We start from the raw sequence: 25,719 nt of genomic DNA, 5'->3' as shown, positions 1-25,719 counted from the left end.
CTCTTCATTAGTAAATACTGTGTGATCAATTGCCATGAGATGTGAGAGAATGTGCAAAGCTTTTGGTTAGAACTTTTTCAACACAATCTTTACTGGTTTGCTGTATAGCTGAAAAGGAACAGCATATGTCTTCCAAAGGAATAGTGTTTACCCTAAAATTGGTGTTATTGCTATCTTATTTCATTTAAAAATCTTGGCATTTTCTTTCATCTGCTTCCCCGAGGGAACCCGGCGATCACACAGTTTCTGTGTGTCTGCCTGTATTTCTCCCTTCTTTACTCAACCTCTCCCCCTTCATTTCCGTTTCTGCTGCTCAAGTTCAAGGAACCTTGATAAGAAAGTAGAGGACTTGGAAACAAAAGAGTCTTCTGCAGACTTCTTGAAAGTACACTGTAAGGTAGAGAATGGAGGGTAATCACTGGGGGCCTTACCATTAAGTCAACTATTTTACTGCTTAATATAGGAATAGCTATGCTAATTTTTCTGTGTCTATTCAAAGGTGATGTGTAAGCATGACCACCTTACAAGAGAAATCCGTCCAACAGCAGGATAACAGATGTAATATACTTTACAAACAACAGTGTTGCACTATTTTCTTTTTTGACCAGGTGCTGATACATAGACCTTATTTTAAATGCTCATTCACTTTGTACAAAAGCTGTACTCCATTATAAGTTGCACCTGTTGTTTTACCCTCTATCCTGTTGTCCTGTAGCCAATCCACCATAAAATAGAGCCAATTATGATGTGAAATATAACATACATGGAAAACATTAATTTTAAAAATAAAGGGCTTTGGGACATTAGAATTTTACTCCCAGCATTGAAAATACAAAATACTTGTTTGTGTGCAGGTATTCTATGTGCTGTGTGGTGTTTTTTTTTCCTTTTGTGAATTTATACCAACTTATTTGAATACTTGCTAATTGCTTTGCCTTTAAAAAGATAATTTCCTCACTATTTCAGAAACTTGAGTCAAATCAAGAAAATGTTTCTCCCTCACCCCCTCTCCCAGCCCCTTCTGAAGAGGAGACAGATCCTGGTAGAACTCTCAGTGATGGGAAAAACTGTAGAAAGAGCTCGAACTCCTTTTTAGACTCTATGGGATCTGATGGGGAAAATCTATTAGAAATGCACAGCCATGGGGAAAAAATCTGGGTTCTCACCTTGTTAAACATCAGAGAATGAACCACAAGACAAAAAGCCATAGAAAATCAGGCTTCACAAGTTGTGCTGCTCAATTCTGCTTTTAAAAAGAGTGTTTTGTGTTCTTTTTATTTGCCTTCTGGTTTTTGAGCCTTGAGAACTTTGTAAACACTTTCCTGGTGTATGTTTTCTCCAATAAAAACTGTGTTACCCAGATAATCATATGACTTAAGAAACTGGGATTTTAAGGAAAATAACAAGTATCATTAGATTTGTGATAAAGTTAGAGCATTGGCAATGCCAAATCCAGCTATTCTGCTTAGTAACTGCAACATGCTATTGCAATGGGCTGTAATGGTAAATGTAGTTTGGTGGGGAATGGAAGTACAATATTGGGTATGTGCTTTTTCTCACTCGACTAGTATGCCTAAACTCTAATTTACAGGATCTTAGTCTGAGAAGAAATCACATACTCTGCACTTGGAATAAAACTTTCTTTTTGCGTTTTAATTGTTCTAGTATTTCTTAAGTTGGGGCAGATTTGCCTTTATTCAAGGCATTACATCATATTATGACAGCTTTTAAACCCTGACCGGTGAAGAAGGTGGTGTTTTCTGAGGCCATTTCGTTCCTAACCCATTTTTGAATGTAAGATTTAAGCTCTTAAACCACTGAGGCCTGGACCCAGTGGCGGTGGAATTGGTGGAGGTTAGTCACCTGTAACGAGTTTCACTGGAAGACTGTAAAACTTCTTAATTATCAACACTAGAAGATGATTTTTGGCTGAAAACCCCATCCATGTCTGCAGGCATGTAATAAAATATTAAAATATGAATGAAATGTGTACATATTCCTTACTGAGAAATTATTTATCCAGGAACACTTGCTATCCATCACTTTAAATAAACTTTATCAACAGAATTTGCTAAGTGTGTGTGTGTGTGTATATATATATATATTTGTGTGTGTGTATAACAGTGTGTGTCTCTATATATATACATATTTTAAATGTGCTGTGGTTCCCAAATTCAAAGACAAGCTGCATCTTTTTTACAGTGAAACTTGGCCTCTTTTCATTGAGGTTTTATAGGGTTTTGGATCTTTTCATTGAGGTTTTATAGGGTTTTGGATCTTTTCATTGAGGTTTTATAGGATTTTGGATGCTTAAAGTAAGAGAGCTGTGTTTGGTTTTGATTATTTGCTTAGATATTTCTCTTCTGATCAGGGAGCAGGTTCTACTCCTTTATCCGGAATATAATTCATTATCGATTCCATCACCACCATGGAGTGTTCTGGTTTTTAGGGAAGGATCCCTGATTTTTTTTTTTCTTTCCACTCAAAAATAAAATACTTCAGGAACTTCTAGAGCTGTTCTTGTGGATCATAATCTTCTTTCTTAAATCAGGTCTTGCAAAAAATATACTAAATTAATACTAAAAGTAGAAAATGGAGAGAGATCTCACTGTCAAATATAACTGAAAGAATGATTCATCAAAAATTTTGTACTCTTATTTCTGTAGCTATATTTCTACTAGAACCATTCTTACATTCTCACTTCATTCTTGTGTAAAATCAGCCTCAGTGGTGTATGTAACAGAAAGTAGTCTGCCTTCTGCAATTGTAAATGAGCTGGATTTTGTGTATGTTAAGTGTCCTGTGTTGAGTCTCTTTATAAATTTAAGCTTTCAAGGCGTATTCCAGGCCATTCTTCATATCCTCTTTTTTCTTTCATCACCTAAAGTAGTTTATATCAAGTACACTATAGCTGTTTCTAATCTGTAGTGACATTATTTGAATAATAGGAAGGTAGCTGTCCTGTGGAAATGAAATGCTGCATTCCATGTGTGGTACTTCAGCATCTTTTTTCCGGTGAGTTAAGTGGTATCTTTTGTTGAAAAAGAACTTATTTGGATAATAGTAAAGCAGTAGTGAGGAAGAATACCTGCGTTGCACTGTGGTCCCTTTGGGATCCTCCTCGCGTGTTGCTGGATGGTAGCCTTGAAGGGCTGATGCCATAACGACAGATTTGGCCCGAATCTGCGGTGTTCCCGTTCCGGGGGTGCTCAAGTAGCAGCAGGGGGAGCTGTCAGCCTGCCCAAGCGCCGGGTGCAGTGCTGCTGCAGCTCTCCTGAAGGTGTGTTGGAAGGGTGGTAATCGCTTTCATGTGCCTTTATTCTTCTTGTGTTGTGTCGCTACTGTTGCTTCACACTGAGAATGTGAACCTGCAGCCTCAAAAACTCGTTGCAGAAAGTCAGACTTCTGCTTCTTTAGGAGGGTTGGTTTTTGGGTTTTTTTGTGAAGTTGGCTTCTTGGCCATTCAGTGAGATTTTTAGATGGGAAGTGGAGAACGAATGGAGGTCATCTCAGTATAAAAGAGGACATACAAGTCCTTTGGTAATGATCTGGCACTTCAGCCTTCTGGAAAAGCATCCTTCCTTGTCCAGCAAGGTTTGGTTTAAAGACAAAATAAAGTTACAGACAATAGCAGCAGAATAACGAGGGGGAAGGAAGAAAAAGGGAGATAGAATTTCAGAAGAGGTGGAGGTAAAAGAGAACAAGGGGTGATAATAAAAATGGATTGTGTCAAGGTTATTAAGGGCTTTGTTTTATAACTTTGTAGGTTTTTTGGGGTTTGTTTGTGGGCTTTTGGGGGGGAATGTGTTTTTTCAAGGTTGATTGCATGTGTTGTGTAAGACTAATGAAGAAATGCATAAGGATTTTGTTTCCATAAAAAGTAGATTTGGCCATTGATCTTGATTCATATATTTTCTCTATCATTCTGCTTTTGTGAATACTGAGTAAAACTAGGATATGTTTTATTCTGAGGCTGAGATAGTTTGTTTTGTAAAAGAAATAGTATTTTTTAAATGTCTGTAATTAGGATAAGCTCTGGACAAGAAAAAAGTCTTATTCTGTTAACGGAAGACTCATTAGAATGTAATTTGCATTAGTTCACTTTGTTGTTTGTATACTGGACTGGCTTGAATGAGGGCAGTAGACCCTCGTGTGCAAGACTGTCATAAAGCATGCTTTTGGGCTGTATCAAGGGAAGGCTTTGAGATGGAAGATAGAGTAAGAAGAGAGATTTATGGAACCTGAGAGAAAACAGAATTAGGGAACTCTCTGGACATTTGCCTTAAAGCTTCAAAACCAAACCCAACTAGAGTTGTTTTGAAAGGAATAAAATTAATGAGGGCTAATTTCCTATAGACTAGTGTCATTTTGTTCTCCAGTTCCCGCTTCCCCAGTGTGAAACACAACAATACCTCGGTGAGTTTGGAGCTGAGGTTATGATGACTCGCTAGCTGTTTTCTGCCAAATAGAACGGATAACTTCTGCTTTGTCTCCCTTGGTGGGAAAACTACATTTCTCTTCTTTCTGCATACCAATTTTATATAATCAAACTTCTAGGGAACAAAAAAAACCTTAATCTGAGAATTCTAAACATATCTTAAATTGTTTACTATGGTCAATGTGTTGAGAAGTCATTAGATATTAAGATGCTGAAATTGTAAAAAGCTTCATTCTTTAGGAAGTTAGAAAGCATAAATGCAAGGTCAAATGGAGAGATTTAATTAGAAAATGTAAAAAAAACCCCAAACAACTCTAACCCTCTTTCTGTAGAAAGGTATGACTAATGTAGTTTGTTAGTGTTTATAGTTTATTTTAAGGCTTCAGGGTTTTTAAGTAAACAGAAACTTAGTGCACTGTAACATGTAATTGGATAAATGGCTGTCATGAGAATCGTGTTTGTAGTTCTTAGAGAGATTTTGAATCGTATCTTGAGGAACAGTACATGTTTATTTTGCATTATTAATTATACATTCAAATCTGTGACATATACCTGCATGGGGTTTATTTCATGGTTTTTGTAGCGTCCCATTCAGGTATTGGGTTTCATTGTATGGTATTCTGTTGTATTGGGATCTCAAAGGCCTTTCTCTAGCTGTGTGTGGCTTTACTGAATTATTTATTTATTGTTCATCCTCCTTTAACATGGAGTAGTGACCTCTTGAGGTCCCTTCTAACCTGGATTATACTGTAGTTCTATTACACCAGCCTCTTTGTAAGACCCTGTTTAGGAAGACCTGAAAAGCCCAGTAGCAGAGGAGGCTGCTGACAAAACTTCACCCTGAAACAGCGAGGAGTTGCTTTCAGAACAACAACAACAAAAAAAGTTAGGCTGCTTTCCAATTAACTGCATGCAAGAATTGCCCTGGAAGGCTGAGTTAGAGAAGCTAACCAAGAAGGTATCCAAAGGCTCATGCCTCAATCTGCATTAAGATATTCCTCTTGTTTAATAAATGCATGTTAGGTTAAAGTCATGGAGGAGCAATTTTGGAGGTTTGTTTAATCACCTTTCAGATTGAGGTCAATGGGTTTCAGGGGAGCTGTACACAGTTAAGGGTAAGTTTGCTATGTGAACCTAAGTTCTTATGTTTTGGAAATTATTATCTTAGAAAAGTAATAGTGATGCTAAATGTAAGGGTCTTGTTTTATTTTATCTTCCAGTAAGCATTTGCCCATGTGCTTAGGGGTTCTTAAATGCTCTAAACATAGTGTGTTTTATTTATATAGAAATTCTGACAGATCCATGTGTCTTCATGGTTGATGATGTTTTCTGTTCATTTTTGTTTGTTAATTTTCTTAACACATAACTTTCTGGAAAGTGAAAGTGAAAAGGTTAGGACAGGAGCTTTCTATTTTGAGGGAAATCAAAACACTTTCCGTATGTTCCGGGAAGATACTTTAATAGAAACACTCAAATGGCATGTCAAGTAAATCAAAATAAGTTAAAGTATGCTTCCCAAATATTTGTGTTGGAAGGACTCTACACTTTTTAGTTCATAGTGAACATTTCTTTTGTTACTTGGAAAATGTATGTTCTAAAAATACTGTGCTGTGAGAATGTTTAGACTTCTGTAAACAGGGAACATTCAACCTAATAGGGGTGTATTGCAGTATTAAATTGCTGTACCAGGAAAATTAAGCATCTTCACTTATGTGACTTTCATTATTTGGGAATCAATGGCTTTCTTCTTGAAAAATCTTCTTGAATGGGAAAATTTCAAAATTAACTGTAGTACATTATTTCTCATCAGTATTATTATACTGATGAGAAATAATGTACTACAGTTAATTTTGAAAGTATTTTTTTTTCTTCTCAAGTTCTATAGCTGATTGAGAAAAGTAAGCCCCTGGAAATAGTTTATAATTATAAAAATCAATCTTATGATTCAAGCATAAATAGAATTCATCTCATTTGCTCTGTCTTACAGAAAAAAATCCTACTAATTGCAAAAACTACTACAAAGATATAATGCACTGTTACTTTTAAAAATGTTCTTTTTCCATGTCTTATTCACCATATGCTTTACACTTTTTCAAAGGCCTTTAAAAATACTAGTTTTAAATAGCTTTATTTTCAGTATTTGCATCTGAGTAGATATGTTTCTTCTGTGTTTCTTATTTAAAACAAAATTGTTAATTATAAATAAATCAACATCTAGAAACATTACTAAAAACCCTAAAATTTTATTAAAATTAAAATTTGCATTTCAAATACCAACAAGTATGTATTAATAATTGATCAGTAATACTTTTCAGAACCTGAGTAATTCCTCCTTTTATAAGGTGGTTTTTGGTTTTTTTCGTGCAGGAAGAAGAAAGACGTATGGCATCTGTTGCAGCAAGGAAGGAGGAAGAAAGGAAGCGTGAAAGCCATAAGCAGACATTGCTGAAGGTATTTTCTATGCCTGTTCTAAGCCTGCTGTAAACCACTGTACAGCAATAATCTGTATCCTAATATTTTTGCTGTAGTTCTTGTATATCCCAGTATGCCTCTATCTCTTTAAACTTTTTTTACAGCTTAAACAGTGGACTCCACAACTGAAACTTTCTTCAGTCAACTATGCAAGTTATAGTTTAGCAAAAAAACCCAGTTGAATACATGATTGTGTTACATGTAAAAGGATGGTAAACTTCATTTTCACCAATCTAGAGATAAAGTAAATGTAGACTAAAGTAAAGGACTTTTCAGTGATTTCAAGTTCCTTGAACTTAGTCTCACCTGTTTCAGGTGAGTGCTCTAACTGTTGTCATACAGGGTGTTCTGAAGTAGTTTTTCCTTCATTCTTTCCTGTTGAAGTTGTTCCTTTTTGTATAAAGAGTAAAACAGTCATCAGAGCAGCAGCTAGACTCCAGCTGTCTTCTTTTTCAGAAGAACAGTTATCTGCCAGACCACCTGGCCTGGTTAATGGTTGTATACAGGAGATGGAATAGCTCTAACGGGGAGACTGAGGTGCACTCTGGAGTACTTGTATGGGGCTGGTGACTGAATTGCTAATAGGAGACCGAAGTTTGGGGATCTAAGAGTATCTGTGTCCCATTTGTTGTGTGAATATTGCCATTTGTCTCCAAATCATTTTTCTTTGGAGGAAAAAAAAAACATACCTAAAACTTTGTCATCCAGTAATGGTTATACAAAAAGCTCTTTCAATTGGGCATACAAACAAACAAAAATTTCCATGTATCCATATTGTTAAGTTGAGTAGGTAAAATCAATGTCATGAAGGGGATTAGACTGAAAGTAGTTGAAGTGTAGCAAATGTATATAACTCTCAAAAATAAAAAGTATATTAGAAGTTGTTTTAAGTATATTGAAAACCACTAAGAACACAAATATGTGAGTAGGAAGATAAAGAATTATGTATCTTGTGCCTAAGAATATATTTTTATTTCCTGTATATTTGTATCCACATATATTTTGATTTTCAGTTAAAAAAAAACCCCAAAAACAAAAAAAACCACCACCAACCAAAACCCAAAAAAACCCCCCAATATAATAAAAAAGTCTTTGATATTTTTTTTTTTAAGGAGTGTTGTGGTTTGGTGTGTTTTTTTGTGGTGTTTTTGTGGTTTTTTGTTTTTTTTTTCTTTCCCTTCCCTCTGTAAGATACTTATGTATTTAAAGTCTCTTCAGCTTTCAAGTTTTGGTGCCAGTTCTTAGTAACATAACTAAATGGGAAATTAGTAAATAATATTCACAGATAGTGTTACTTTATGCTCTTGAAAAGCTAACTGTGTCTCTGGACTGGACAAAATGTAGGTGTTTATTGAAAGTGTTTATTTGTAGTTCATGTACTTAACCATTGATATAATGTTTCCTCGTAGTAGAGGGGTTGTTTGTCTTGATGGCCTAGATTTCTAAGTGTATTTTACGAGTGGAAGCTTCCCTTAGGAGAAAAAAAATAATATTTTTAATGTATAATGCCATTGTTACTCAGATTACAACATTAAATTGTAGATTTTGTAACTTAACCAACGTGTTTTTCTTGCCTTCAAATACTTAAGTGGCATACAAGCCAACTATCCATATGTTTTCCACAATTTGGTGGTTTTGTATATGTTTCCTTTGTAAATATGCTCTTTGTAAATATGTGTTATGATTCTGGTTTCTTTTCTCTTCAACACATTTGAACTGAAAGGAACAAATCTATTTATAGATACAATGTCCTATGAAAAATGTTGTGAACTATAGGGTTTTCTTCATAGTTAAATCTGAAGAAAATATTTGGTGAATCCTATTCTGTAATTTTTGTTGTCACTTTCCTCCAAACCTTCTTAAACTGTATGCAATGTAAATGAAATTGTAAGCACTCGTTCAGCAGCAAACAGTTGCTGTTTTCCTGTATGAACTGTATCAAGAGTTCATTTCAGCTATGTCATCTCTTCTTTTTCCCTTGCTTGTACTGTCTACTTCAACAGCAAAATTTCGTCTCTCTTTTTGCAAACTTTTTTTTTTTTCTTTTTATTGCTTAAAATTCACTCCTCGGGGAGAGTTCAAGATGTACTTCAAAATATACAGAATGTAATTCCTTTCCGGTAGAGGCTGAACTGGGGCCTCCCATAGAGGCTTAGTATTTAATGGGGCAAGAAACAGTTGTTGCTTACAGAATCTTCACACTTCTAAAATTTGCTTTTTGTAAAATGAATTCTTGAAAGCTTTCGAAGCTCTGCAGGAATCCAGCAGCCCACAACTGAGGGCTAACAAGGTAGTAGAGCTGTACACTGGTTGACATTATGAGGAGACCCTCACCCCCCCAGAACAAACAGAATTTTTTCCATGTGACTAGAAGAAAATGCTGACTATTTCAACTTCCCCTACTTTCTGTGACATGGAGCCCAGTCATCACTGAGGTCTTGTAAATCTTGGGTGCTTAGTGTCCTCTAACCAGGTAACATCATAGCTCTTCGGGCAAATTGAATGGGAAATAGGCTTTCAGGCTCTTTAAAATGGAAAAACTTTCAGAAGAAGAAAATTTTTCAAGTAGTTCCCATGTTGTCAGTTATAGGCAATTATGGACACTATTTTTATCAGCATTTAAAGTCTGGTAGATCTCTGCATTGTCAGTCACTGAAAGAGGTCATGGTGTTTATTATAAATGTAATAGCTGCAGCATGAGGGATTTGCATATAGGCATTAAACGTTTTACTGAAATATTTATATGTAGTTGGTTTTTATTCTTAAGGAAATACCTAGGCTCCACAAATTAGCAGTCACAAATGGTGAAATGCTTGCTTTTTTTTTTTTGTTGAACTACAGTTTTCTGTTTTTCAAAGAAATATTGATTTTTAGTGCTTTACACTTCACATCTCCTACACTGAGTACTGTGAGGAACATTCTTAGTGAACTACATTGCAGCCATGTCCACAACTCACCCACTGTGAAAAGAATTATGTGAAACCATGATGGTAACAGTCATTTTACTTTTATAGATTAAACCTAAGAACATAATGAGTATAGGTCAAACTTAGCATATCAGAAGTGCTAACTTCAAATTGTAACGTTAGGTTTGTCCTAGTCCCCTGCCTTTCCCCATAGGCATATAAAATAAATTGGTTTTTTTTTTTCTATTTTAAAAAAAGGGGCTGTAAGAAAACTTTGTGGTTTGTGCTGATATTTTTTTCCCAGTCATAGAGTCTGTCTTAAAACAGAAATGTAAATGTTCAATTTTAAACCAAATAAAGCCTTTCTAGCCTTCAGGATTTTTGGTACAGCCTTCTAAATTCTAATGAATATTGTGTTGTTTTCTTATATCTTAATCAGCCTAACAAAATATTCTAAAGGACACAGGAACTAATTTAATTATATTTAAAACTATGATATTAGACAGGCTTTTAACACTGGTAAGAAATGGATAAAGGTGTTTAGCTTATGCTCAAAGCAGATACTTGCTAACAGAGATTTCCCTTACCTGACATCCTTTTAGACCCAATTTGAGATCATTGCAACTTGAAGCTAACAAGTACTTGGTGATTCAATTCAAAGTTTCATAGCATTGAAGTAGAATATTCATGAGTACATCTGAAGAGTATGCGCCTTTTATCCTTCCCCTATTTATGGGTAAAATTAGTGACAAATACACAGGCTGCCTACAAACTGCTTTTTATACTACACAGAGAAAAACCAGGTTTGCCTTTTTTCCCCCCTCCATTCCAAAATATCAGGACGTTTGCTTGTATTCCAGTTCCAATAGTGATATTCTGAAGTACATGAGAGAAATTAAAGGATTCTTAGAATATAATGGGTTTTTAATACTTCCAAGAGTGGGAAGCTTTAAATTAAGGTTGTGACTTTGTATGGACTTGAAAGCTACGCTTCTATAGCAACATCAATTTAGAGTATGATATTACAAACCAAGAAATCATTGGCTTTGACTGATACTGTTTTCTCCATGTTCTGTGGATATGAATTTATTTTATGGTAAGCTCCTCTATAATATTTCCTCTCAGAATTCTAAGTCACTGAGTTTCGTTGAGAGGAGTGTAGCAGTGAGATGGCTGACTCCAGAGAATTTGATCTGGTTCAGAAAAGCTGAATGAAGTGAAACTAACAATGAATTTACCCTTTGGAATTATGTATGTTGAGCAGTTTGCATTTCATGAGAGTTCAGCTGCCAGTCCATGAGCTATTACAAAGCACCTTGTTCTTTAACCTTTTAAAAGATGCTAAATTGGATATATTAAATAATATATATCTATATGATACAGCAGCATAATAACCTGTGTATAGAATCATAGGTAATTGACAGGATTTACATGACTAGATAAGCACAAGTACTTAATAGACTTTCGAAACACTGGTTCATTGACAAGACCTGTTTAGAATATAAAAACCACTTAAAACTATTACAAAATATTTGAACTTAGAGTTCTGTTGCAGTCCTTGTGTCTGTCATGAAGGTAATTTCACGTTCTGTTTTTATAAAATTGACTTTTTCAATTTTTCAGAAGATACCCTGCACGGGCTGGAAAAAGTTATGTTGTAATTACTGCAAAGACTTAGAGCAGTTGTGTAACTGCCTTAGCCTAAGTGCTAGGGTCACTCTAGCAGCAGGGAGGAAAGTACGAGCAGTCTGCCCTGTTGTGTGGGAGAAGTATTCCAAACAGCTCCAGACTATCAAAATGAGACTTCTGCAGTTATCCAAGCTAAATATTTTAACTTGATTATTTCACAAGTTGTGGATTTATGATGTTACTTTTCTTTTCTGTTACTGCAAATTTAGTGAAATCATGGCAGCTATATGAAATAGCAGTAGAATGATGCATTGGTTTTAATGTATAACCACCAACCAGAACTTGTTACTTTAACTTAGAACATTTTAAATGTTTTGATTAAGCAGAATATTTCTTTCAAAACAAACAAGTGTGTTGATACTGCACTGTCATAACTTATTGTGACTTTTATGTCTTGTTTCAGGAAAAGAAACGGTTGACAATTTGTAATATTGCTCACCAGTGGGAGATACAACAGAATCGAACAGCTCTTGTGGCTTCTTTAAACCAAGATAAAGATAACGAGCCCTGTCAGATCAATGGCAATGCTGTGTATGTATTTCCTGAAGAAAACAGGTATTTTATTGGGAAATACTTATTCTTCTTTGTGTCTTATATTCTCACCTCTGAGCTCTCACTGTACTTCATTATCAAAAGTAATATATCCAAATTAATCTTGAAAAGATGTTTTACTTTGTGATTAAACCTATTGGCCATTAGTAATAAGTAATAATATATTGAAGAAGTAATATAACAGTGACTCATTGACTAAAGAAGTGCAAGCTAAATTATTATGTGATTTTGCTAAATAAGGGAGGGCTTCATGTTTGCAGGAAATGTTATATATGAATTTGTGAGCCTTCTTAAGGCTGTTCATTTCCTTGAGAGCTTAGATTGTTGCCTTCAGTTGAAACGAACAAAATGAGGGTGTATGAGCGTTAGGTATGTTTGCAACCTCTTTGTGTATCAAGAGGTTTCATAAACGGAGTGTTGAATTCATGTTCTTAGTTTGAACAACAACATCTCGTAAGGGCCCACTTTAATACCCGTGCTATTTTAACAATAGCAGATCTTTGACTTAGTTTTATTCCTACAATGATTTTTTCTAAGATAATTTTTCGGTTGTTGGTTTAAAATATTTTATTTCTGTGATACACATGGCTTGCTTATCTGCATCTGCAAGATGGCCATCTGGCGTTCTATGTCGTTTAAAAACCAATGCAGAACTTCGTGAAGAATGTGTGAGTTGGATTGGCTGAAACCCAGCTAGTACACTTTCAACCCGGCCAGCTCAGGCAAAAGTCTGAAAAAATAGCCTGCGTGAATTCAGTAGCAAGTACAGCTTCCTGCTGTGACTGATCAGCACTGGAAATGTTGGGTCTGGGCAGGAAGTCTTTGCCTCTCACAAGCAGAACCCATCGGAGTTTCAGTCTGACGTTGGCTAGACCTGGTTTTTATCTCTGGTGGAGCGCTGCATCTTTTGAAACATCTTAGTGCTTTTATATTGCTGTTGGCCTTTCTATTCTTGTGCTCCCAAATATATGTTTAGCCACTGCTTTCTTGCTGCCTTGGCTTCTTCACAGTTTAATTCAGTGTTAGTAATCATTGCCTGTGACCAAGTCAGTGTAACTGTGGTAGCTTGGCGTTGTCCTGTTAATGAATAGATTCTCATTCCTTGAGAAATCATGCTTTTAAGTAACATACTAAGACTTTTTCCATGGAGTTGTATGAATGATCTTGGTGTAATGCTATTTCTGCTTATGCTACATACAGTGACTAAAGTTGGTTTAGTCCTTGAAGTTTCCTGACTGTGAATGTTAGGATTCTTTTGTCAAATCTACAGTAATATAGTGCATAAATTCTGTTTCCATATTCTTGTGAAAGTTTTTGTAGTTTAAGATTTGTAGAATATGTTGTCGAAATCAAAGGGGTTACTTTAATGAAATACCAAATTTCAAACTCCCTGAGATGTTAGCAAAATAAACCATGTGCTTTATTTGCATATATTATAAATTTCTTGTGCAAACTACAGGGCATTTAGTTTTCTGAATTAGACACTTAGGTTTGGAATTTTCTTTTTCATGACTGGTTAGAGAAATTAAAGTGTGATAGTGTTGTTTATCCCTGATTTATTTCAGACAGATTAATGAAGATGTGACAATGTGCATTAGGATTAAGAAGCTGTAAATAACACTGCCAATTTTTTTGTCTTGAAGCCTTATTGCTCTTTAACCCTCTCGAACTTATAAGCATAGTAGACCAATGTTAATTTTAATAGTGAAGAATTTCAGAAGATATTGTCAAGATGAGTGACTAAACAATAAAATGGCAGGTGAAATTCAGCATAGATAAGCGATTACGGCTTCACGTATGAAGTGATTTGTGCTCATCTTGAATTCTCTGTGCACTTTAGGTCCAGTCAGCTGAGTGTATCATGTTGGAAGATGCAAAGATGTGAGAGTTGAGAATGCCTGGACTTATTGCTTATTTTGAAAATGGTTCTTGTGAATTGGAAAACTCACATTATTTTAAATAAATGCTTATTCAACCCTAATAATTAGGGATTAAACAAGTAAAATAAACTGTAAGATTATTCTCATTTCTAAGCAGAATAATGAATCCTGATATGCTGATCAGATAATGTGACATACGGGTTTGAGGAAGGAATGATGCTCTTGTTCAAGAGTAAAAATAAGTGTTCAGTACTGTGAATAGCATGAGCCTGGATTGGTTTTAACAGCTGTCTCTTCTTAAAGTGATTGCTCATGTCATAATCTTTACATCTCAGAAAGCAAACAGCATGTGAAGGTGACTGCTTGAATAAATACATTGTTTGAAGTTGGTTTTAGATATCTAAAGCAACATGAAATATGTTAAGTTAGCATTCTGAGTTAAAATTTTTAAGCAGATTATTAAATACGAGTGATTTATTAATTCATTTATTTATTTTTTTTCTACTCCCCTGTCCAACTCAAATACACCCAGAGGCTTTCTGACAAAGTAGAATATTTGCTATGTTACTTGATGGAAAGAGGATTGTCCTGCCCTTAATGTTTTTGAACCTGATTGGGTACTGCAAATGAATGAATGCTGAGAAATGCAGTCATATTTGCCAGTTGGGCTTTGGTGAATGAAAGGACTGTTGTTCAATAGAGTTATGTTACTATCTCAAAATAGCCTCATTTATATCACCACATTTTTATTTCCTCCACAGGTCTCTTGATACAATATTGAGCAGTGCAGTACAAGGCTTGTCTGTTCTTGAGTCTCATTTAGTGGAAGTGGAAGGAGACACTCTTTGCTTGTATGGTGCTGGAGCACTGGAGTGCCTGGATAGAAACTGGAGTATTCAAACAACTGGAACTATTGTCACAGTCTCCTTTATGTTCATAGAATTTGATGAAATTGTTCAAGTGTTAACAAAACTGAAGATAAAATTTCCTAATTCTGTGGTAAGAATGCCTCAGACTTCAGCTGTGTGAACAGCTATGGAATATGTATTCTCTAATAGAACCTTAATTTGGCATAGTCACCCTTGACTGCTTTCATATAAATAGATATCTTTGTGAATTACATATTTGCTTGCTGTTATTCTGTCACACTAACTTTAACTTGATACTTATGAAAAATCAAGACTTGAATTTAGGGTGGTGTTTTCTTTTCAGACTGGTTATTACTTCTCTTCGTTCCTCTGACCTAGCTGATTAGTTTTAAGATGCAAAACTGATGTGCAAATACAGTATTGCTATCCTACAATATTGTTATGGATCCATGGCATGAGGGAACCATCATTTGTGTTGTGAGTTCAAAGATCAAATAGCTGATAGGATAAAAAGAGAGGTAAAATTCAAAGGGAATAGCTAGCTAAATCAGTACAGCTCTTGGAATTCCTCAGTCCTTGTTGAAGCAAAATAATATAAATGAGACATCCCTTTACTACTTCCTTTTTTAGGTGTTTTTTTTTTTCTTAGATATTTAAATAAGTCATTTTGAAGCAAATAGTGATAACATACATAAAGCAACTTGTTACTCAGATGATATGCTTTCTTGAGTTCCCCGCTTCATTTAAGGTTTTGAGTATAACAGAACTTCATGGTTTAATTGAGCTAGATGAATTTGTGGGGAACTTAAGACAAATTTATCTATCTCAATGAAACAATTATTTGACTGTGGGGGAAAAATTTGGGGGGGATAAATTTGTGGGGGATAACAGAATCTCAGCTAAATTTTTATCTTCGTCAATTTTTCTTCCTTCCTATGTAGCCACACATACCATGCCCATAGCACTAGCATAGGACACGGTTCAAAGAAACAGCAGTGTATGACTTAATGCCAGCCTGCTAATGACCAAAAAACCGGAATATTTAAAACACATACTTATTTTTGCATGCGGCTGTTGCAGTTGCTTTACTTGCAGAATGAAAATAAGCATTGCTCAAGTATTATCACTGCTTGTTGTAATATTGAAAGTATTAGTGCTGTTAGTAAAAGGTTTATACATTTCTTAGGGGCTTGTAGCGTTGTCATTTCTAAATATATGTAATACACCCATTGGTTGATACATTGATGAGTTTTGCCACAAAGACCTCAAATGAGGTGAGCTCAGTTGCTTCATCAAACCTTAAGACTGTTTATTTGAGTTTGGAAATTGTGTGGCACAGAACAGGAGTCGTTGTATTCATTATTATTGTTTTCTTACTTAATTTATTAATTTATTGTGGTTCACTTTTTTTTTTTTTAAGCACCTGAAGTTTAAGGAGACAAATCTTGTGATGCTGCAGCAGTTCAATGCATTAGCCCAGATGCATCGCATTGAACAGTTAACAGTTGATCCTCAGGGCAATCCGGTTGTCAACTTTACTTTGTGGAAATACTATGTTCTGTTTAGACTGAACCATTTTAATCTACAGAAGATCAATGGAGTAAAGGTAGGATGGTGTTTCTTCTTTCTTACTATTGGAAAACATTTTAGGTAGACTTCACTGTATAATTTCTTGTGCTGCACATTTAAGTCCAACTGCACTGTGTTACAATTAGCAAAGTTGATAAGATGTTTAGTTGACATAAAATGTTGTATTGTCGTAGATGTTTGCAATTGCCAATGACAGTCCAAATCTATGTCTGAGTGGTTGGGATTTACCTCAAGGGAAGACTTTATTTCTGCATGTGGTTTGCTGGGTTTTTTTGTGTGTGTTTTTTTTTTTTTTTTTTTTTTTAAGTTAAAGTAATGCACAGTTTTACTTGATTTTAAGAAGCACTTTATTATATTCAAAATTATCACAGTGCTGCCATTGAATACTTTCACAAAAATGTGTTTTGACAGACTGCTTGGTTTACAGTATAAGATTTTTTTATCCTTTCCAGTGTTACAAGATATAGCTAAAAATCTTATTTTCTTCTTTAAGCCTTTCACAGGAAAAAGTCTGTCAAATAGATGTGGGGTTTTTTTCTGCTTGCTGTGTACAAGATCGTTAGTGTGTGTGTTTTTTGGTTTTTGTGTGTTTAATGTTTAAATAAATAGACAGTAAGGACACTAATGTTGTTATTCTTTGTTATTCTTTCATCTACTTTCAATTGATGTAAAGTGGAATATGAAGTAGATATATTCAAGCATATAAAATTGTTATTTTATACTTGGGCTTTGATTATAAAGGGAGAGAGAATAGTTACAATGCAACACAATGTTTGAACGTGCATTGAATTTTAAATGCTAAGTAAGTTTAAGTGGTGTTTTGGAAGGTAATTAGAGCAAAAACAATACATAGCTTTAGTGGTTAGACCTGGTATTTTAATTTGGTCGTCATCATCATCATGTGTTTTGGATTAGATATTTTACTTGTTGTGTGATACAGCCATAGCATGACTGTTGTAGTTTACTTGGTTCTAGTTCTGTAAAACATGCGTTGGTTGCACAGAAGAGCAGGAGTGGGTTAAAGAGCTTACTTGAATTAACTGCCAGAGAAAGGATGAGAAAAGATGAAGGCAAATATGACTCACTCTAACACCACAGTATCTTGAAAAGAACAAAAAGAGATAGCTAGTAACCCCACACAAACTTTAAAATGACCTTGAATTTAGTACTTTACAAAAAAAATGGCCATCAAAGTTTATTTACAAAAAACCAGAAGGTTGAATGTGGGTTTAAAGTTTATATCTTACTGCATTGTATTTTCAAAATCAACACTAAGTGTTTCAGATTAAAAGAAAATAGAAGACAAATCTTACCTGTTTGGTCTTCATGGAGGAAGAAAGAAAAAAAAGAAAATAACAGAACTGTTTAAGTAGGCTTTTTGTAATCATCTCAAGGTCAGCACGTTCAGTCTTTGAAGAAAACTTTTGAATTTAATAGTGCTTAGGGATGAATTTAGTAAATGGATTTACATGTGACACAGCATGCTTTTTATGTAGGACATATATCAAATCTTAAATATGTATGACTGAAGAATATTTTTGTTCTCAACAAACTTTCAGCCAGACCACACTATATGAAGATGTGCACACAGAAATTTTTCCCTAGTGCCATTAATCATTTGAAAAGTTTTGTAGCCAAGCAGAAGAAAGAGATGAACTCTCATTGCTGTTTTTCATTAGTCTATAGCAGAAGTCATGGTATCCAGTTTTGCAGATATATATTACCTTTTCTTTTAAAATCAGTAATAGAAAATCCTGTTTCCATGTAAAGAAGACAAACCCCTGAAGTGTGCTCTCAGACCTTAGGTCAGCCCTAAATAGGAGCTTGGTGACAGAAGAAGAAACATGCATATTCTGCTATTCTGATTGTCATAGGATCATAGAATGGTTTGGGTTGGAAGGGACCTTAAAGATTGAGTTCCAACCCCCCTGCCATGGGCAGGGACACCTCCCACTAGCCCAGGTTGCTCAAAGCCTCATCCAGCCTGGCCTTGAACCCCTCCAGGGATGGGGCATCCACAGCTTCTCTGGGCAACCTGGGCCACTGCCTCACCACCCGCACAGTGAAAAACTTCTTCCTAATGTCTGGTCTAAATCTGCCCTCTTTCAGCTTAAATCTATTAGCCCTTGTGCTATCACTACACTCCTGGTCAAGAGTGCCTCCCCCTCTCTCCTGCAGCCCCCTTTCAGTCCTGCAGAATGCCACTTGTCGCTGGTGTCCACTTGGACCGTCAACTGCTGACTGCAACTCTTTGAGTGTGAACGTCTGTCCAGTTCCTTATCCACCAAGTGGTCCGTTCATCAGATCCATGTCTCTCCAATTTACAGACAAGAATGACATGTGTGAAAGCGTCAGAGGCTTTGCACAGTTATAATTTGTGTGCAATGCTTGTTAAGACGGTTGTGTTGCCAGCTCTAAGGTACATACAGGTGGGGAGTGAGAGGAATATGTACTAATTGAATTAACTCAATAAATTATGTAACTCTGGCACTTTTAAACTTAAAAAAAAAAAAATCATGTAAGGAAGCTTTTATTTTTCTCCTCAACCTCCTCCTTTCATTCCAGTTGTGTTCCAAGCTAGAAGCTGTTAGTCTCCCCGTAACAATTATTTTGTTCCCTTATCAAACTGTTACATTTACGAACTGTGAAGAAGCAAATTCTGAGACATACTATTTGAAGTTTTTCCCAGTGATAATAATCTCAGATTAATTAAGAGCTGTCAAGGTGGAAGTTACTAAACTTTACGAACTGCTTTACACCAAGTGGTATGGCATGCGATAGAACAGATGCAGCACGTTTACTGAACTGGTGCCTGTTTTCTGTACTTGGCAAGAAGCAGGCATAATAGACTTACATTTATGTGATATTACCGTTATAATCTTTTTGTGATTAATAGAGCAAACAACGTCCTGGAGTAAGATAGGGAACATGAGTTTCTGTGAACTAGGGAGTGTATTCAACATTGCTGTCTCTGTTGACCTGGTCCTTATGCTTCTCTTAACATAAATAAATAAATTAAAGTCACTTATTTCTCTAGCAGACATTTCTGCCTGCGGTGGTCTTTGTTTCCCTAGCTGCCTTCTGTGCTCTTTGTTTTAGACCTTGCTTCTGTTAACAGACTGCTTAGTGAGGTCATCTACTCTTAGGCTACTAAGACTTACTTAATTTTAAGTGAAAGTGAGCAAATCTAAACATTGTGAAAAGAATTGACTTCACATTTCTAATTTCCTGACCTATGTTTTCTCTGTGGATTTCTCCCTGCATTATGCTGCTGGAGTATACTTTAGGCAAGGGTAGATTGCATAGTCTATAAACATTAAACAAGAATATAATAAAATTACTTTAAAATGGAATTCTGATCCAAATTACTCACACATTTGAATAATACAGAACACAAATATTTTCTGGAAGTACTTAGTCAATGTTGTGAGTATTGATGTTTATTTAATAATGGGTTGCTTTCCAAAAATATGTTATAAGATGAACGGAAATTAAATTTGGTCCAGAAGTTAAGACATCACCTAGTGTGTTTCGTTGTCCTGTGTTATCCAGGTCAGATTTAGATGATCATAAAGATGTCTTCTGCACTCACTGAAAAGCCAGGAGTCTAGAAACTGTGCCAACAAACTTTTGGCAGTTGAAGTCAGTTCATAGTCTGGCCATCAGGGAGGAGAAACACAGGCCATGGTCTCCAGAGGTTATGAGCCAAGACAAACAAAAAACAATAACAACCACCAAAAAATAAACCCCTTCCACCTTCTTTAATCAAAATTGAAATGTGTAGAATTAATCCTGGAAAGCTGAAAATTAAAGAGACATCTGTAACTTAATGTTGATGTAACAGTATCGATGATATTTAGAGAAGTAGAATGGAGGAACACTTATTTTTGGGAGTTGAAAAATGTAGAGAAAGTACTTTTTTTTTTTCTTTAAAGTGTCTCTTTCTGTAAAGCCTTCTCTACAATGCTGCCAAAATAAGAGAGACCATAACTTTTCTTTTCATATGTGGGTGCCCAGAGTCTTTTCATTTCTCCAGCATAACTTGATCAGAAATTTTCCAGTAGACCTTCTGTAAGTGCATGCAGTATGGAGCAGAATTAGTATGTCTGGCCTTCAGATACTCAGTGTAAGAAGTCATTATAAAATTCCTCATTTCATGAAGGCTATCACGAAGCACAGGGTAGCATGTGTGTACGTTAAAGTTTCCAGAATTACAGGAAATAAAACAAGCACAACTACCTCATTTGGTTTCTTTTAAAGTACATTTAAAGTGCCAGTAAAAGCAAATCTACGTTTTGAAGATATGCCTGGAACAGATCTGTATGCAGTGGTCTGTATAAAAAATTTCAGTTAATTCTCAATGTAGATATGTAATGAAATATGAATGTGACAATTCTGAAACAACTTTTTTCTTCTTCCCCTTCTCCCCCTTTCCTCAAAGGTTACTGAAAATGATATTGTAATGGCAGAAAGGCTCTTCGGAATTCTGGCATACGTAGCATCTTCTGAGCTGCCACATTATCGCATGCTTTCGTTATTGGGAGAATCTAGGTAAAATACAATGAATAGAACTGGAATTTGTCCAGAACATATTGTTTATTTCTTTTGAGCACAGTTGTGATAAAATCTTTCTGGGTAAAAAGATAAAAATTTCACAAGTAACATCTTCTGGAGGATAGGTTCTCTGCTTATTGCAGAAATATTACTATCTCCTGATTCGTGTAACCAGAGGCTTTCACAGAAGTTGTGTAAAGTCTGCAGAGTAGGATTAAAAGGCACATGCACACAAATGTACTGCTTGTTTAATTCTCCAATTGTACTGGTAGTGGTGAAGATTTATGGACTTTCACAATGAAGACATGATTTTTAGTGGGTATTTTATAGTGTGTGCCTCTAACAGTTAATAGATTTAAGAGTTGGTGCTGGCAGAAAAAAGGTGCTTAAACTTTTTTTTAGTCTTCTATAGATACATAATTAATAAGTTTAAGCTCAATACTTCCTATTTAGGAGATGCTATGTGATGTATGTCAAAAAGTCAGCTATTTAATGGAGGAGTATCTAGAGTCATATGTATTTTGAGTAACTTGAGGATGCAATAAACTTGAAAACTCAAAGTATGTGTTCAAAGGGAGAAAAGAAAAAAAAAACTCACAATTGCTAGAAACATCTGGACTTTAAAATTTTCTAATAATTGAAACTCTAAATCTCTTTATTATCTTTTTACAGAAGGAAGCAATTCCATTACCTGCTGGAGGGAAAGGGAAAGAAATCTGGGACTGGGAGTGAGGAAGGTAGTGATAACAGAAGGAATGGAAGAGAAAGCACAACTCGAGCAATGCTGAATTACACAACAAAGGACTTACATATGGAAAAGCTTGAGGTATGTATATCATTATAAAATACTTGCATTATCTATAATATAACCTTAGACTACTACTCATGGAATTTGTTGTATTAAGTTTCAGTTGTGCTATTGAGAATGGTGGTTTTAAAATATCACTGCTTACCATATTTACACGTAGGATTGAACATTTAATCTAACTGATCTTTACCAGAATACTGAATAATGGTCAGTCTGTCTTTAGTGAAGTGGTTCCTAAACAGTGTCACAGTCTCAGAAATACATTCTCACCTACAAGCCTTATCTTTGTAATGAATTGTACCTGCATTAGTAAATATAAGAAGTGAGCACAATGTTTTACAAAGAAAAACGTATATTGCACGTTAGGATTTTCTAATGGGATTTGAAAGTCAGAAACTATAGCCTAAAATGAATTGATGAAGAACACCTTCAGACAAGATTTGAGATAGTGCGGACTGTAGTAATAAAGAGTTGTTGCCTTGCCTTTAAATGAGCTACAGGAAAACAGATATGTAGGAAATGTATTCGGTTTAATTATTAGTAAAATTGCAAGCTGGCTTGTTTCAGACAAGTGCATCAGTCACGCTTGTTTTAGTTTGCGTTTCTGATCTGTTAACTCTTTTGCTTGGGCAGAGGGAAATTGTTTCCAGGGAGAACATGCTTCTTTCAGCCCCAGTCTCTTTTCTGAGCAATCATCATGAGTTCTAGCTGTATGCACCCTGTTTCCCACATTTGTCCTGTTATTTACTTTTTGATTATGTGGAAATATATAAATCCTCTAGCACAAAAAATTAAATCAAGTTCAGTAAACACTGAATTCAGTTATTGCATTGTGGCTTTGTTTTCTCAGATGTATTGCATAAAAAAGAGAGTGTCTGCATATGTGGAGAGATTAAGAAAACATTTTCGTTTCAAAAGCTGTGATAGTAGCTCTTAAAGCTTTGAATGGCATAGAGTAAGACCCCGAGGCATTCCTCTTGTCCTCTACCATGGAACAACCACTACGATAAATTAAGCTTGCTATTTGTACAGTCCGCTAAATACATGCATTCTTTTCTCTTCCCAGTGCAGCAGTTCACACCTTGTCCTTTGTTATAGCATTATGTATGTGGCAGCAGATATTACAGGATGTCATGTGTGAAGAGTAAGGCAAAAAAGACAGATTCCTGTTCCACATCAGCAGTAAACTAACATAATAAATGTGATTGAATAAGTTTATTGCTGAAGGTGACAGTCTGAGTCATTGATTAATAATTTGGGTTTTTAGATGAAGCAGCTGGAAAGTATTTTCTCTGCTTTATCACTCATTTAAGAAAACTTCTGTTTTGATGGCCTGAAGCATGACCTAATATTTTTAACAGTGCCATAAATCAGACTAGTTAGATATCTAGCACGAATATAACTTACTGTTTAAAGCTTATCATGGTATTTTATAGAAGCTCTGGAGAAACAGTGATCAGTACAGTTTGAGTGACTAAAATCCAGAGCTGTTAGTTGCACAAACTGCAGTATTTTTTAATGATTTTTTAAAGGTTCTGGTTACTTCAGTATCTTAATGTAATACATGTTAGGAACGATGCACTTGCTAGAGTCCATCAGGGAACCTTTGGAAAGGATGCATACTGGCATATTTTTCATGACAATATGCTTAGTTCTTGTTAGGGCAGGTAGCTAAATAGATACTTTCCAGCCGTTGTACTAAAATCATGAAAACCTGGGAAGGGAAGTAGTCTGGTGCTTAATTTCTGTAAATTTTCACTGCTATTCTAGAACGTGACAAAAATCATAATGATGTTAAAAGATATTTACATGACTATTTAAAAGTGGGTTTCAGATAAATGAATGAATATAATATGAATATTATTAATCCAATGAGATTCTGTGGCCACACTCATAAAAGCTTGACTTAGACCCTGGGCTGTGCAACTTAAAGCCAAAAGGAAAAAGTGTGCAATGGCCTCTTTACCTGCTACTTGCTATGTTCTTAAAGTAATCAAATTTTTGTGGTTGTTTCTTGGATTTGCTTTTGTTTAATGTTTTCTTCCTTTGTCTTATACAATGTATAATGGTTCTCCCATGCAGGAAATCAAGGAGAGAAAAACATTTTGCCAGACGTACATCGAGAACTTAGTGAAAGAAGCAGCTGACATCAATATGAAAAATGAGTCGTTGCAGAAGCTCTGGCCTCAAATGTTCATTGAGCTTGTTAGAGATGCAGTGATAGAAATACGCAATAAAAATTCCTACATGAAACTCTGCTTACAGCGGATCACTGATCAAAAGGAGTAGAATCAAGGCTTGTTGTCTTGGAAGCTTTTGGTTTCAGTATTCTCTGATGTTTTACAAACTTAAAATAACAGAATATAAAATTACCATCACTATGGCATACTTCATCCCCCCACCCTCCAAAGGGATGCCTCTCAATCTTAATTAACTCTTGATAGTTTTGAAATCAAAGTTTACATGCATACTGCTTTAACAATGCTTCCTTGCCTAAAGTGATGAGATAGCACAGAAGTAACTTGGTGATTGTCATGTTTTACTAAGTTCTTGTTTATTTTTTTCTGCTACCCTTGTTTCTGTAGTGCTACAGCATTGATTTTTAAGGAACAAATTTGCACTCCTGTTGCCTTATTTTTTTATTGAACACTTTTCAGTTGTCACCTTTTTGACTGTTTGTTGCTGTTTAAAAAAAAAATCAAGAAGAGTAGCTGATTTTTTTATGATTAAAACCTAATAAATTATTTTTACACCCTGAACTTGATGAAGACCTATTATTGTTGTTTAATTTGTGAGATTATAGAATGTTTTCACATCAGTGCCATCAGAGTATATATCAACATTTAATGAGCCTAATTCTCAAGTGAACAAATTGCCCAAAGTTGATTTCAAGTGTTTTCCATTAATTTCATTTGTATTAGTTTGTGTGAATTATTATAGGTAAAATATGAATTTGAGCTATACTGAAGCTTTTTTGTTCTGTTAAAATATGTTAATAATATAATTTCTTTTGTTTCTTGATTACTAAATAATAAATTTTTGAGGTTTGCCAAGGTCAAATGAGCTCAAATGAATGCATTACATTTGGTCAGGAAACTGATGGTTACTATTCAGTTGTAACTAATTTCTATGACTGTGTGACAAGTTCGTTCTTGTTATCAATAAAAATAAGTTCTTCACTTTTGCCCTTCACAGATACTGTAAAGAAGTATTGTGTGCAAAGGAAAGGCTTGAAGAGATGAAGCACATCTTGCCCCCAAAATCAATTGTGAATGGGTAGAAAAAACCCATTCCATAGTACAATAACTTCCACTGTAAACACCTTGTCAGCTTTTGAAATGGAATTTAGGAACTGTTGGCAAGTCCAGCTAATTCCCGTGGCTAGTGTTCATGTGCAGGTAGAAAGCTGTGCCATTTAAACTTAATGTTATAGTTCCATTGTATCTTAAGTAAAAACAATCCAGAACCTTTGTGCATTCTTTTACTCCATTCAAATTGGTCTTATTTTACTTAAGCTCATTCATAAAAAAAAAGAAATGTTCACACTCCAAGAAAAATTCCTGCAGAGTTTCCATGGCTCAAAACTAAGTTTAGTTTAAACTTTACTCTGTGGCAAAGCAGAGACAGATGCAAATACAGTTTTGTAAGTTTCTATGCCCTGAAAATAGCCTTGAGTGAGTAGGAAGAGTCGGGTGGTCATAGGCATTTCGGAATATACGGTCTGTTTGCATTCAGATCAAGGTGGTGCACCTAAGTTGTCAATGAAGAATCTGTTTTCAGGGCATGTTACAGGTTAACAATGGCATGCATACTGTTAAATGGACTTTTCAATTTTGTTTTGTAGATGTGATCTTCCAGACATCCTTGTAGGTTGTTGTTTTTCAGTCTGTACAGAATTCAATGGAGGTTAAGTCACTTGAGTTCTAAGGAAATGTTAAAAGGCCTGGAGAAACTGCTCTAG

General features: G+C 35.3%; 1 protein-coding gene across 1 annotated transcript in view; it reads left to right on the top strand.

Annotated features, from left to right (window-relative positions):
• The window catches only part of LOC104459213 (leucine-rich repeat-containing protein 49-like), a 38,966-nt gene extending 14,613 nt beyond the window's left edge, over positions 1-24,353 (top strand). Inside the window, exons 5-11 of the mRNA XM_010082883.1 lie at positions 6,806-6,889; positions 11,909-12,060; positions 14,699-14,936; positions 16,227-16,412; positions 20,838-20,947; positions 21,623-21,776; positions 23,841-24,353. Of these exons, the coding sequence (XP_010081185.1) occupies positions 6,806-6,889; positions 11,909-12,060; positions 14,699-14,936; positions 16,227-16,412; positions 20,838-20,947; positions 21,623-21,776; positions 23,841-24,047 (1,131 nt within the window). The 3' untranslated portion in view covers positions 24,048-24,353. The remainder of the gene's footprint in view (positions 1-6,805; positions 6,890-11,908; positions 12,061-14,698; positions 14,937-16,226; positions 16,413-20,837; positions 20,948-21,622; positions 21,777-23,840) is intronic.
• Positions 24,354-25,719: the final 1,366 nt, after the last annotated feature.

This window comes from Pterocles gutturalis, unplaced genomic scaffold (assembly GCF_000699245.1).
Source record: "Pterocles gutturalis isolate BGI_N339 unplaced genomic scaffold, ASM69924v1 scaffold7685, whole genome shotgun sequence".
NCBI classification, from domain to species: domain Eukaryota; kingdom Metazoa; phylum Chordata; class Aves; order Pterocliformes; family Pteroclidae; genus Pterocles; species Pterocles gutturalis.
The sequence above is the reverse complement of the archived record's forward strand: the minus strand, read 5'-3'. Positions and strand labels throughout refer to the sequence as shown.